The 14,935-nt window shown below is 40.5% G+C and overlaps 1 protein-coding gene across 4 annotated transcripts in view; it reads right to left on the bottom strand.

Annotated features, from left to right (window-relative positions):
* PIEZO2 (piezo type mechanosensitive ion channel component 2) overlaps positions 1-14,935 on the bottom strand; it is a 504,990-nt gene that overhangs the window by 266,202 nt on the left and 223,853 nt on the right. For all 4 annotated transcript variants that reach the window (XM_075585381.1, XM_075585382.1, XM_075585380.1 and 1 more), the window contains exon 3: positions 10,947-11,072. In XM_075585381.1, the coding sequence (XP_075441496.1) occupies positions 10,947-11,072 (126 nt within the window). The remainder of the gene's footprint in view (positions 1-10,946; positions 11,073-14,935) is intronic.

The following is a 14,935-nucleotide window of genomic DNA, read 5'->3' on the forward strand; positions in this document are numbered from 1 at the left end:
ATCCTTCCGTAAAAGGGAATAACCCTCTAAATTAACTGCCCAGTCATGAGTTTCATCCCACCATGTCAGTAATGCCTATGATATCATACTGCTCCCTTGCAGCTATTAATTCAAGCTCCTCAATTTTATTTGTCAGACTTCTTGCATAAGCAAGCATGCATTTAAGTTTTTTTCAGTCTGTACTATTATCTTATCTGCTCCTGCTTTTCTGCGCCCACTTGGTTTAGTCTTTAGAAGTTTTCTAGTATTATCTGTATTTACTATGGGTGTCTCGCTGCTTGCACAACTCGCGCCTGCCCCCATTCTACCTTCATAACCCCTTGCTATTTACCCATCTATTCTACTTAGTCCGTTATCTGTTTCTTTCCCCTGATATTTATCATATAACTGTGTTTACTAATATGCCCGTGAGATCAATAAATAATGATGCTTCTCCTAATTCTTTTGATGATTTTCTTTATCATTTCATTGAATTATGATATTAGAACCAAAGATGTAAGCAGACAAATAATTTGTTTTAACTGTGATGTATCAAAATTGATTTTGTAGCTAATCATCGTGACAACACAATCCATCCACTGCACTATTTAAAACAATCCAATTCCTTACATTTGGAACTTCTTTGCTTTATTTACTTAGAGATGTGTCCATGTGGACAAAAATTACATGGTTCGTTTATAAATGAATCTAGGAGATAAAAATGTAAATGAAAAGCAAAGATAAAATGATAGTTTTTTTTCTCTCTTCTAACTTCTATTGAACATCAAAAAGAAAAGCCCTTCCCTTGTTGGAAATGGGGGGCATGGGCTTCAACCTTGACATAATTAATCGGCCAGCCCACTGATTTAGGGACTAACGTCCTTATTGGACAGAACCCTTAGCATGGAGCACGTCATAGGGAATATGGTACGCTGACAAATGCAGTTGTGGTAATGATTGTTACGGGTCCCAGAAACAGAAAATAACAATTATCCTGAAGTGTAAAGCAAAGTAGATGGGGAATTAAATCCCAAAAGAAGAATGAGCTGGAATGTGTCTAGAATTTCAGGTACACCGGAGCAACCAAAGAAATTAGAAATCTGAGCTACGCAGGGAAGGGTATGCAACCATGCTTCAGGTACAGTATGATTAACATGATGTTAATACTGATAAAACTACTGTTTTTCAGACCACTCTACTTCACAAGCTCATCTATCCCCCTTCCCAACAATAGTTATCTCTTGCCCAACAGTATCCAACCACCCCTTTTTATACTAACCTGGTAACTTTGACTTTTATTTCTATCACAGGCACTTTGCTGCCAGCAGAGCTGCTGACCTGAGTAGGCTAGCATATAGTAGCTCTACCAACAAGTCACAAGCATGTGATCACTTGGCAATCTCCTTCAGTCTCTATAATTGGTCTCACTTTGTTATATTTTTTTTTTAAGGGAAAATGGAAATTATTATTGTTAATTTAAGACTATGGGGGAAATTCTATATGTGCCGAAGTCGCCAATCGAGCCATATTTAGCCAAAGTTCCCAATTGATCCAGGGCCAGCCTTAGGGCAAGGCGAGCAAGGCGGTTGCCTTGGGCTCCGCACCTTTGGGGGGCCCTGTGCTCCCTCTTATCCCTCCGCCGGGATCCGAAGTCTGTTCAACAGGAGAGGGGAAAGCTGAAGGAGGGAGCATCTGAGGAGTCCCAGAACCGGCATAGGACTGCACCACTGCTCACCCCAAGGTAGTATGTGTGTGTTAAGAGATAGCTGGGGGAGGTAAGAGGTAGCGGGGGGTTTGGGGGGTGGTGAGTGTGTGCAGGGGGTCTTCCCTTATGCAGAGCAGCCTTCCTTCTGCAGCATCGTGTTGCCATGACAACGTGAAGTCACTTTGGGCTGTGACATCATGGTGCTTAAGAAGGAGGATCCCCGCTGCCAGCATGCCGCCTTGGGCCCCGCTGAAGGTAAGGCTGGCTCTAGTTTTTAAGCTGTTAAATCTACAGTATTACTCTCTCATTAGTTCAATTGGTCCCAACACTCACAGGTAGGGCCAATTGAACTAATAAGAGTAAATCGATTTATAATCTTAAAACCAGGCGATTAAAACATCTGGCATACAAGTATAAATATTTAGTTACTTTCTGGTCAGTGTTAAGATGTTCCTATTATTTACGGATGCATTTACTAGATGTTACAGCAATTCTTGTTAACGGTGATTTCAAGTAAATGACCCTATATACAGTAGGCAGATGTGCTAAAGTAAGTAAACACTCAAACATATGGTCATGCTTTTTTATTTAGACTAATAGATTATATATTTAAGATACACGTTTGAGGGCTACACTTCGTCAGATAGTAAAAACCCCACGTGCATGGCATGGCAAAACGTATGTTATTTCTAGCAATAATATGGAAATATGCTATACAATTTGATGGCAGATAATAACTCCTAGGCCCACCTAGCCTGCCCGTTTCCCTATCTCTTGTGAAACCGTAGCACTATTTGATTCTTCGCTTTATTTCATATTTAGGATAGCCTTATGTCTGTTCTAAACCGGTTTAACCCCCTTACTTCATTAACCTCTTCCACCTCTGTTGAGAGACTATTCCATGAATCCACCACCCTTGCCGTGAAAAAGTACTTCCTAACATTTCCATTGAGCCCGCCACCCTCCAGCTTTAACAAATGACCATGTTCCAGCCATTTTCTTTCTCTGAAATATGATTCCCTCCTGTATTTAATTGAAACTCCTCCCCCTCCTCCAAGATGTGCTTTTAGTCTTTTCTGTTTCATGCTGTAGACCAGGGGTGGGAAACGTCTGGCGCGCGGGCCGTATACGGCCCACCAAATGTTTTGGTCCGGCCCCCGTGAGTTAGGGGGCCCTTTGCGCTCCTGATTGGCTGCCTCGTCTTGGCATATTGCCAAGAGTTTTTTTTTTTTGGCAAATACCACCCCCCCCCCCCTTCGCAGCACATCCACAGAAGAGCGAGTCTGCGGAGGAAGAAACTTGAATACTGACTCTCCACACCAGGCAGCAGTTGCGGAGGTGGGCACCTGCACGATCCCCTCCTGCTCCGACCCCCCCCCCCTTGCGCACGTCCACGGACCTCCTCCGATCCCCCCCTGCTCAGAATCCCCCCCCGCGCACTTACACGGTCCTCCTCCGATCCCCCCCATGCACTTACACGGTCTTCCTCTGATCCCCCCCCCCCCGCGCACTTACACGGTCCTCCTCCGATCCCCCCCCCCCTGCTCAGTGTGTGTGTGTGTGTGGGTGATTGTGTGTGTGTGGGTGATTGTGTGTGTGTGGGTGATTGTGTGTGTGTGTGTGTGGGTGATTGTGTGTGTGTGGGGGTGATTGTGTGTGGGTGATGGTGAGTGTGTGTGGGTGATGGTGAGTGTGTGTGTGGGTGATGGTGAGTGTGTGTGTGTGGGGGTGATGGTGAGTGTGTGTGTGTGTGTGTGGGTGATGGTGAGTGTGTGTGTGTGGGTGATGGTGAGTGTGTGTGTGTGTGTGTGTGTGGGTGATGGTGAGTGTGTGTGTGTGTATGGGTGATGGTGTGTGTGTGGGTGATGGTGAGTGTGTGTTGGTGATGGTGTGTGTGTGTGGGTGATGGGGTGTGTGTGTGTGTGGGTGATGGGGTGTGTGTGATGGTGTGTGTGTGTGTGTGTGGGTGATGGTGTGTGTGTGGGTGATTGGGTGTGTGTGTGTGGGTGATCGGGTGTGTGTGGGTGATTGTGTGTGTGTGGGGGTGATTGTTTGTGTGTGTGTGTGGGTGATTGTGTGGGTGATTGTGTGTGTCTGAGAGAGAGTGTGTGTGTGTGTGTGTGTGTGTGTGTGTGTGTGTGTGTGTGTGTGTGTGTGTGTGTGTGTGTGTGTGTGTGTGTGTGTGTGTGTGTGTGTGTGTGTGTCTGAGAGTCTGAGAGTGGGTCTGAGAGTCTGAGAGTGAGTCTGAGAGTCTGAGAGTGAGTCTGAGAGTCTGAGAGTGAGTCTGAGAGTCTGATTTCCCTCCCCCCTGCCCGGTGTGTGTGTGTACGTGTGTGTAAGTGTGTGTACGTGTGTGTACGTGTGTACGTGTGCAGACACCAACCCACAGTCATTCATAGTCACCCACCACCCAAGAGTCAGTCAGTCAACCAAAGAGAAGCAGTTCCAGCCATCACATTAGTGGTGAGTTCATTAAATGTTTGACCAAATATAGCAGGCTATTTTTTAAGTTGATAATTTTGTATGGCCCTCGAATGATTTTATAAATATCAAAATGGCCCTTGGCAGGAAAAAGGTTCCCCACCCCTGCTGTAGACCAAGCACTATTGTAGTACTTCTTTGCCCAATCTCTCATCCCTTTGTATTGTTGTGGCACAAGATTTTGCGCTTATAAGCATTAAATTGCACTTGCCACATCACATTGCCAACAGGTGGTCCATAAAGACCTAGGGGTTTGGGAGCTATCTCAAAGAGTTTCGCCCAAAGACATATGTAATGGTGGATCCGAGGCAATAGTGGGTTTCTAAACCAGTGCAGGGACTATGTGTTTTGCAAGGTCACAAGCTGACCTCCATACTGGAGTACAGTGTGAGTGTTACTGTTGTCTGTTAACACCAGAGCTTCCAAATGCGTGCCCCATAGTGCCTTGCATCAGATGCTGCAAGGTATTATGGGTCATGCCTTTGGAAGCTCCTTCGGTGAAGACAGCTATTCAATCCAGGAGTTAAGTTCAGTAATAGCCAAACCATTACATTTACTATTCAAGGACTCCATTTCCACAGGCTCAGTACCACAAGATTGGCGTAAAAGCAGATGTGGTGCCTATATTTAAAAAGGGAGCTAGATCACAACGGGGAATTACAGACATGTAATCCTGACTTCAATAGTGGGGAAACTACTTGAAGGTTTAATACGGGATAATATTCAGGAATACCTAATGGAAAACAAAATTATTAGCAATAGTCAGCATGGATTTATGAAGGAAGTTTATTTATTAAATGTACTGTATTAATTAGAAGTGGTCTACTTAGATTTTGCAAAGGCTTTTGATATGGTACCACACAAGAGGTTGGTGTACAAAATAATGCAAATTGGACTCAGTAAAAATATATGTACCTGGATTGAAAACTGGTTGAAAGACCGACAACAGAGGGTTGTCATAAATTGAACTTTTTCAGGTTGGACTAGGGTCGTGAGTGGAGTACCTCAGGGATCGTTTCTGGGACCCCTGCTTTTTAACTTGTTTATTAATGACCTTGAGGTTGGCATCGAGAGCAAAGTCTCCATCTTCGCTGATGATACTAAATTGTGTAAGGTAGTAGAATCAGAGCAGGATGTAATGTCTCTCCAGAAGGACTTGGAGTGACTGGAAACTTGGGCAGGTAAATGGCAGATGAGATTTCATATAGATAAATGTAAGGTTATGCATTTGGTAAGCAAGAATAAATAGGCGACTTACAAATTAAATGGGGATAAATTGAGGGAATCCTTGATGAAGATTTAGGAGTGCTTGTAGACAGCAGGCTTAGCAATAGTGCCCAAAGTCATGCAGTAGCTGCAAAGGCAAACAAGATCTTATCTTGCATTAAATGGGCAATGGATGGAAGGGAAGTAAACATAATTATGCCCCTTTACAAAGCATTAGTAAGACCACACCTTGAAAATAGAGTACAATTTTGGGCGCCACTCCTTAGAAAAGACATTATGGAATTAGAGAGAGTGCAGAGAAGAGCCACCAAATTAATAAAGGGGATGGACAATCTAACTTAAGAGGAGAGGCTAGCTAAATTTGATTTATTTACATTAGAAAAGAGGCGTCTAAGAGGGGTTATGATAACTATATACAAATATATTCGGGGACAGTACAGGGAGCTTTCAAAAGAACTATTCATCCCAAGGGCAGTACAAAGGACTCGGGCAGCCCTTTTGGTTGGAGGAAAGGAGATTTCACCAGCAACAAAGGAAAGGGTTCTTTACAGTAAGGGCGGTTAAAATGTGGAATTCATTACCCATGGAGATTGTGATGGCAGATACAATAGATTTGTTGGACATCTTTTTGGAAGGGAAAGATATACCAAATAAGTAAACATGGGAAGAATATTGATCCAGGGAATAATCCAATTGCCAATTCTTGGAGTTAGGAAGGAATTTATTTTTCCCCTAATGAGATATCATTGGATGATATAACACTGGGGGGGTTTTGTTTGCCTCAAAAAGCAAGTATAGATATAGGATAAAGTATCTGTTGTGTAAATTTAGCATAGGTTGAACTTGATGGACGTATGTCTTTTTTCAACCTCATCTACTATGCAACTATAACTATCCACATGGAGGTGCAGTTTAGGACCTTACTAAGCTTGCAGTCTCTCCATTAGTTCAGGACACTATACTGCCTGGGATCAGTCAAATAGTTTTGTTACCAATAGTCTGATGAGTAGGCAATAAGATTTATTAATTAACAACAAATATTTTCTAACAAGGGGTTCGCAATCTAAAAAAGGTTGGGAACCACTGCTCTAACATTCCTGAACTATTAATCATTTTGTTTACCCCCCCCCCCCCCCCCTTGAGTGTCAATCTCGTTGCAGATCCATGTATCATATCCCTTCCAAAACCATCTGCAACATCACTATTTGGAGGAACTAATTTAAAAAAATTGAGACAGACAATTGAGCGTTACAGTCAATTCATCAGAAAGTCTGGTACCTGTTAAGTAAAAATACACATGTGCATAACACTGCAAAGTTGTTGTAAATTGTAATAGATCTGGCATCTCCATGAGTGGATGTTCTAATAAATTATTTTAAAATGAGTGCTATTTATCAGACTGCAAAAAACTATCAAAGCAGAAAGCTGTGGTGCCTCAAATATTCCTCATCAAAATAAAACAGTAACAGGAAATTAGTTAGAAATAAAGTCCAATTAATGCATAATATATTCCTTTTAATTTTAGTCAAACCTATTCATTAGACTGTCTGGAATGTGCACATCTCGTCAATTTAGACTACAGCCACTGCTCTGTGTGAGAAAGAACGTACCTTTGTTTAAAGATCTGCTTTATTTAAGCAATTCAGTATGACATTTTTATTGATAGTTTGGCGGAATTACATGTTTTAGCTCAGCTGCTAATATTAAGTAACAGGATGGTGATAAAGACACACACAAACCCTGATTATTTCAATAGTCTTCTACTCTTCTTGTTATTTTCTTCTTGGGAAATAAAAAGTACAGTATGTCTTAGTAAATATGGAATGCAACCAATATATTAATGAATACATTATAGGAACAGAAAAGTATTTGGACACTAAGTACAGTAACATAGTAAATATGACAAGTACCCAGTGTGATAATGAAAGGTTTTAGTAATTCTGTTATGATAGAAAGATGTATGTTTGGAGTACATCCACAAGTCATCGATCCATTACATGCACAGCCTGATTACCAACATCCAGCCATAATGAACAGATGGTATCTTTGTAATATGTGTGTTAGAAGGCTGTACAGGAAGTAAAAATACCACTTGTGAACACATTCACATGTCTCAGACAGATCTGTAAGGCAGCTAAAATGGATCTATGGTCATTTTCCAAATGGTTGTCAAGAAGGTCTATAAGACAGTTGAGGTGGTCAATTAAATAATCTCACTGCAAAAATGTCACACCAATTTGCAGACACTTCTGTATGTTTATCCATCATTCATACACGTGTTCTGGCAAGACAGGAAACCTCTCCCAGTCTAAGAAATAAAAACTTGGTCAGATACAGATACAGTATAGTGTTCAATACTGATTGATGTAATTTGGTTTGGAGTGTCATCAGGGCTTAGAAAAGTGCTGTATCAACAAAATGTTTTGTTATCTATTGATTTCCAGACCTCTGGCAACACAATATTTTATTACACCAATTGTTTAGCTAATATTATTGTGTGTATACAGCTTCAATGAAGTTTGTAAAACTGTACAATATAAGTAGACAGACAATTTAAAATACAATATACTGTAAGCATAAATTAATGGAGCTGTAGAATAATCTCTATTGGAGTATAAAACCTGTCTGATTAAAATAATCCATAGTTCAGAAACTCCAGGTTATCAACAGCCTTTTGTTCAGCTCTGATATCCGCCATCTTGAACCCATCTCTACCCACTTTCTGTTCTAAAATTGTTTGTGACACTGGATTTCACCATTGGTTCACCACAGTTTATGAGGGGGAAAATGAACTAGTGCTACCGGATCTCCGGCACTGAAAAGATTAATATCCATGACCAAGGAGTGCCTTGTAACACAACATATCCTCCAGCAAGCTAAAAAGAGACGTAGAATGAAGTAGGAAGAGGTTGAGCTAAAGAAAATGTTGTTTTGACAGTTTAAGAATATTCCACCAAGCACTCGTGCAAAGCTTGCATACTGTACTTGCTCCGTTACTGAATCCAGCCAAGTCAGTAGCTGTTCATAAATGCTGTTCATTCTCATAATCAAAAATATATATTTTAAAAAAAAGAACCTTCCTACCTCAACACCAAGAGCAATGGACAGTGCCAAACAGCATTTTGTTAGAGCTTTTGATCAAAAATAATAATATTGCAAATGAATGAATCCATCCCTCAGCACACAATGTTACAGGCAAACTAACACTTGCTGTCTAGAAGTAAACAGGTGGCTGATAATGTTTTTTTAACTTTAACCCTTTCACTACCGGAGGGTAATTTCAAACCTCTTAAATATCCCTTTTTATCTTGTATGCAATGCCACAGTTGATGTTATCTCAATTTCCACCTGAGAGAAATTGGACGATTTGTAAATTTGTTTCTATGCATTAACTAGATATTTAGTAACACAATTGCTGTCTCAGAAATGTTCATCATGTAGATTGGGGATCTACTGAGATTACTGAGAAATAGGAAAAAGACATGATTCTTGACAGATGTGTCATTTCAATGACAGGAAAAAGACTGTTGAAAGACACATTTTACAGTAGAAACTGTATTTTAATCTTCTAGTTATACCGAGCCAATAACAAAATATATACTTCAGGGTGCAATAAAAAAAAAAAGTAAAGTTGATTATTTTAACCTTTTCCCAGCCCTAATGAGGTACAGTACACTGAATGTGGCAAGGGCTGGTATGCCAGGCGTCCTTAAGACGTGCAGGGTATATGCCATGTCATTTTTTGGCTCGCTTTCTAGGGGAAGAGCACATTCGATGCCCCATTAGTGCGGTGAATGTGACCGGAATGGAAGTGGCTGTTTGTGCCACCGGGACCCAAAACAATCACATGGCCGTGATCTCAGATTTAGGGTTAACTATTTTTTTCTGAGACACTTTTCCAAATAACCCTTTGAGATGAGCTTTTGATAGTAAAATATGGTCATTATTTTTATTTAGTGCTTCACCCAAGACCGGTATCAAGTATACAAAGTAATATATATAGAGTTGATGAAAACGGACACAGAACATAAAAGTAAATAAGGGGAAACGGGACGATCTGTCCAAAGGGTTTACAGGTCATAATCCATTCTAATAACTTGTATAACATGATAAAATCAACTCCAACAATGTAAATATTCCTGTTGCACTACATATTATATACACAGCTCCAGTGAAGTGATAAATATTAGTTTTATTTGAATGTAATCCTCTTTAACAGGAACTTAACATGTTTTGCTAGACCTGCAACTCTTCCCTAAAAGGCAATGTGAGCAGTATTAAGAAGAAAAAACTATTACAAGCTAAGCAAACACAATGTTGCCGTAAAGAAAAAAAAATACCCTTTAAAAAGCTATTAGTGACATGTAGCATATTGGACCATTGGGAATACATCATTCTTGAATGATTTGATATTTCTAAATGCTTGTATTGTCATAGAAAATATCTTTCCATTTTTGAGCCACGGAGAACTTTTTTTTTTGACAAGGGCAAGAGCTAAAACAGACGGTTCTTTAGTGGCCAAAGGCAATGGGGGTAGATGAACATTTGCGTGTGGTTTGTTTCAACTCAAATTCAGTTTTATAATGTCTGGAGCATTTCATTTAGATTTGGAAATGTTCAGGCAGGATTTTACAAACACAGGTAAGTCTGTCTCGAGTTTTAAAAATGTATTATTTTTTTTTAAAGATTTTCTGTGTTGCTTCACCAGGTGCCTAGGTCTGGTAAACTGTACGGCCTGTTGCATGATGTTGTTAGCTTTAGCCGGTAGCGTAGAATCACCAACGAAATCACAATCTTTTATGTTCATTGGAAGTAAAGCATTATATTTAAAGTCAGTTCAAGTTGAAAGCCGATCTTTGGATTTCTTTTGCAATGTCTGCATAAAAGAGATGACCCTGAATGTGTATGATATTCCTTTTCAGCGCCAAGGCTTACATGTTAAATATCTGACTTTAAAACAAGTAGCCGGTTCCTCGCAGTTACGGTCACATTGCAGCTCAGAAAGCAGATAAGAATTGACTATGCTTTTGAACTGGTCAATGGCAGCCATCTTGCTCTACTCCAAGTTAGCCGCTACTTTTGGTAGCTGCCAACAACAAATGAAGGCTCGTTTATTTTTAAATATGGCCATCCAACAATTTAACAGTTTCCTTTAAACAAATTATGTTTAAAACTAACAACGGACCGGGATTGCCTCTTTAGAGAAGTAATACCCCCCATGCCCTATAAATTAGCTGTTCTTTTCTCTTGCTGTGAAGCAGGGGCTCGCCTGGAGTATAACACCGTGCGGATAAGCCTAATCCTGTACATAGTTCTTCCCGCCATTTTCAGGGAATAAAGTTGTCTGCCAACATCATCATACTGTAGCTAGCATCGTTTCTTTCTTTGTGTTGAATATTGAATTACAACACAAAACAAATCATCAAATTAATCCGTACTCTCATTTTGAACACAACTCTAAACAAGTTACTAATCAGAAAGTTATTCAAAACACCTTAGCAAATGTTTCGTTTTCTAAGAACACTTTGCTGTGCAATACGTTTGGTATACTCACAATTAAAATCCCGTTCAATGCTTTTTCTGGCCTCAAGGCTGCTTATTGTTATATGAAAGATGATATGCAGCAGCACGAATGATAGACTGGAGAAACATAAGGATTTTAATAACCGTCCTGTATGTCCTGCAAAAAAACAGATACAGCGTTACATTTTTTTTTAAATTAAACAAAAGCATAGAATTACAGGTAATTACTTGACAAGAAAACAAACAACTTGCTTTGCAAACGCTCTCAAGCTTCTAGGTGTTTGTTAGGTGGATGTTAAATATATTTGCCTGTTGCAGCCAGGCCCATCCCCAGGCAGTAAGCAGGAAAGGCACCTCCTAGGGGCGGCAGGTCTCAGGGGGCGGCAAGAGGTAGAGTGTAGCAGCACTGCTGTTTTCCTTTTCTTATTTTTTTAATACATGTAGGATTGACCTAGAAATAAACTTCCTCAAAGAAATGTTCAATAATATTCAATAATATTCCATTTACAGATTTGTACAATCTCATTCCGTTCCATGTATTATACATGTATAAACAAAAAACCTGCAAGCCAATTACATTGCAGTATCTCACCTTTGTCCAAAAACTATATAGGAGGGCCCCGGGCAAGCGGTGGGTTCCGTTCTAAGGGCCCGACACAAAGCGAAAGTCGCTGGAATGTGGAATCAGCGATTTTCGGTATGTGCGCATGCGCAGACCGACAATTGGCCCTTCTACGCATGCGCAACCTCGGATAACCTCTCATTCTGCGCATGCATAACTTCGGACCGTTCTGCGCATGCGCAGACATGGCAGCCCCCATCTCGGTACCGCCATATTGGCAGATCGCTGAAAAGCGGGGCCTTGCTGTATTTTCAAACGCTAACAGTGCTATTAATTAAAAACGTAAAAAGGAAGAGGTACTAATAGCAAATACAATACAAGTCGTAATAACAACCCTTTGTGTCAAAAATCTGTGGTGAGGAAGTTTTTCTGATTGAAACAAAACAAAAGTTTGAACAGATTGGCAATTAAGATTTTGTCGGCAATAAGAATCTTGTATACAGTATACTGTATGGTAGTTGTGTTTGTTTAATTTTGAAGCAAGAGCGTTCACAATTCACAAAATACAGTAAATAGTAATACCACTTGTGAGCACATTCACATGTCTCAGACAGATACACAAACATGCCTTCCCATTATCTCTACAGTGCTTTCACTGCAGCCAGGGATTCTGGGTAATGACATGTAATTGAGCACACAGTGTCACCTTTTGCTTCTATATCCATTTTAACAGTCAAGGAAGAGAGTATAGAAACACTGTTATGGGAAGGGTCCATATTTTGGCTGTTACCCAGAACAGCCAGAGAGAAGGGTCTCATGAATTTCAGCAGGGCTGAAAGAGTGCTAGTACAAAGGTTTCGCAAGATGGGGTATGAGTATCCTTATCTCCCTGAGAATCTTATGAGGAGTGCGGAAGAACACCGGGTAGAATGGGTGAAGGATGCTATACTAGCACACCTAGCCAACACTACCAGAGGGTCTAAGTATTGTGATCTAGATAGGGCACAACATCTACTTAAGCTATGGGCAGTGGGCCACAATATTCACCTAGACAGAGTGAAGTATATCTCTGAGTCTGGGAGAAGGAGATGCTACTCCGTTAATAGTCTGGGTTATATGGTCAAGAAACCTGATCCGGCCCATTACTATAGCCCAAGTACCACTCACATTAGATCCCGGTTTCAGCCGGGAATTGATATCTGTATGGTACTATTGTATTGAATTGTATTCAATGTGTACACTTGTAATGCATATTTTGTTAACCAATTATCAGGTTGTTGGTACAGTATGCTACAGTAGAGCATATTGTATTTCCCAAGCGAGGCCGTTGGAATTTCACCAGGGTGAGATTGTAGCCTAGCCTCTGGCCACTACCTTTTTCTTCTGGTCCCTAACAGTAAGTTCTGCAATGGTCAGGACCTGGAAGGGTTAATTCACCTATGGGCCTAGTTATTGCAACCTTGGATGTGTCTCTTTCCTCCCCCTGTGGAGTGAGCAACAACTTCCCTGCTCCCATAAGGGAGGAAACTTGGATGGGCCTCAAGCCTTGAAGTGACATAAGGGGAAGCAAGAAAAGGGATGTACAGTATCTGCTGTAAGATCTTAACCAATGCAATAAGTACCATGAAACCATATGCAAGTGTGATTCACTGTCTTGGGCTAAACAAAGGTGTCAGTCTGGACCATCCTATTATCCCAGAGGATCCACGCTGACTGGAAGCGCTGCAACCATGAACAAAGGTACCCTGTAAATCTGTCCTGATGATCCCCACACCATCGCAGAAGTGCTCAGCCCTCCTCTTACCTCACAGGTATGCGCCATCTTACATCAAAGACACTAGTAGCAGACCAGATCTCTCTAAGGGTGGGGGTAAAGGGGCTACATAACCTCAACATATTTTTATTTGAATGTGCCCAAGATGATAACTGGCTTAGGCCATACATTGGCCAAAACTAAAATGATACATACAAGATTCTAAATGTAGCATTTTCAGAGATATCCAATTCAATGAGATTTGGGGGTTCTGAACCACAAATTTAATTTTTATGGAGGAGTACAAGATGGAAGTAGTGAGACCTAATTGAAACTTACGAGTCTACTTATACCAAAAATCAGTGACACCGGCTTCAAATAAGGGAGACTTAAAAAAAAAAACTCACACATTCATTTATTTAGTTATTCAACTACATGCATCCTTAAAAAAAATATCAGTTTATAATTTGCACATACTGTTCTCTCATACTTAAATAAACAATTTGATTTGTGATTTTTGTTTTCTTCTGAATGTATGTGGCATGCATGTCTACAAAGCTGAAAATTCTTCATCTACCACTAACATTTGAATGTGCACTACTGTGAATAAACGGACTGTTTTCTTTCTGAGCTGTCCTCACCTGCCTTACAGTGTTTATTTTCTGTGGTTTTGAAACTAGAAGCAGAAAGACTGGCAGAAACAAACGATAATAAATGTATGTATATATAATAAATGTATGTATATATAATAAATGTATGTATATATATGTATTAGTAAACATGGGTCTATATGTTATGTACCCATTACGAAAATGTGTGTGTGTGTGTGTGTGTGTGTGTGTGTGTGTGTGTGTGTGTGTGTGTGTGTGTGTGTGTGTGTGTGTAATAAAAATAAAAAATCACTTGTGAGCACATTACATATCTTAGACAGGTCTGCAACCATGTCTTTCACCATTATCACCTAGCATATAGTGCTTCCACTGCCGCAAGGGATTCTGGGAAATAAAATGCAAATGAGCACACGTGTCACTTTTTGCCTGAAATCCATTTTTACATGGAACCCATATGTGTGTAAGTATATATGTATATGTACATAAACACTGTACAGTATATACTGTATATATACAGTATATGAATTAAATTCAACAGAATGTTCATGTTTATCTGAATTCCTGATATTCACTTCCACCACTTGTCAAGGTATTTGAGTACTCTGTTCCTTGTATGTAATAGTTTTGTTGTTACAGAACAGGTATTGGAATTATGGCTTTAGATGATCCAAATGGAAGCCAAAGCTTTGGCACTAGATTTGTGTAGTATTTGTAGATTATTTTGTAACTCCATACCTGCTTAGTTAACCTGAATTTTTATATTTCCTCATTTTAGGCCATATTTATAAAGCCTTCTACCATACGGCAAGTCCTGAGCTTGTAAGGCCTTGTCCAGGATGAGAGCACACTCGCGATCAAAACAATTAAACTCAATCTCCCTCGCGTGCACGTGAGCGTGGGGAGGTGCGATGCTTGCAGAGACTATTTTTTGTTGTTGTCGCGCTTCCCCTGGTCACGCGTGCCGTTTAGCCAATGAGGGGGAACCACTCATGTGACGTCACGGGCATGCCCCCACCCCTTACACGTGCAACTAGCTGAATGGGAATTGCCCGAGCAACATGAGCGCCTGGCATCACGGTGCTCGAGCGCCAGCG

This window comes from Ascaphus truei, chromosome 2, assembly GCF_040206685.1.
Source record: "Ascaphus truei isolate aAscTru1 chromosome 2, aAscTru1.hap1, whole genome shotgun sequence".
In the NCBI taxonomy this organism is placed as follows: Eukaryota; Metazoa; Chordata; class Amphibia; order Anura; family Ascaphidae; genus Ascaphus; species Ascaphus truei.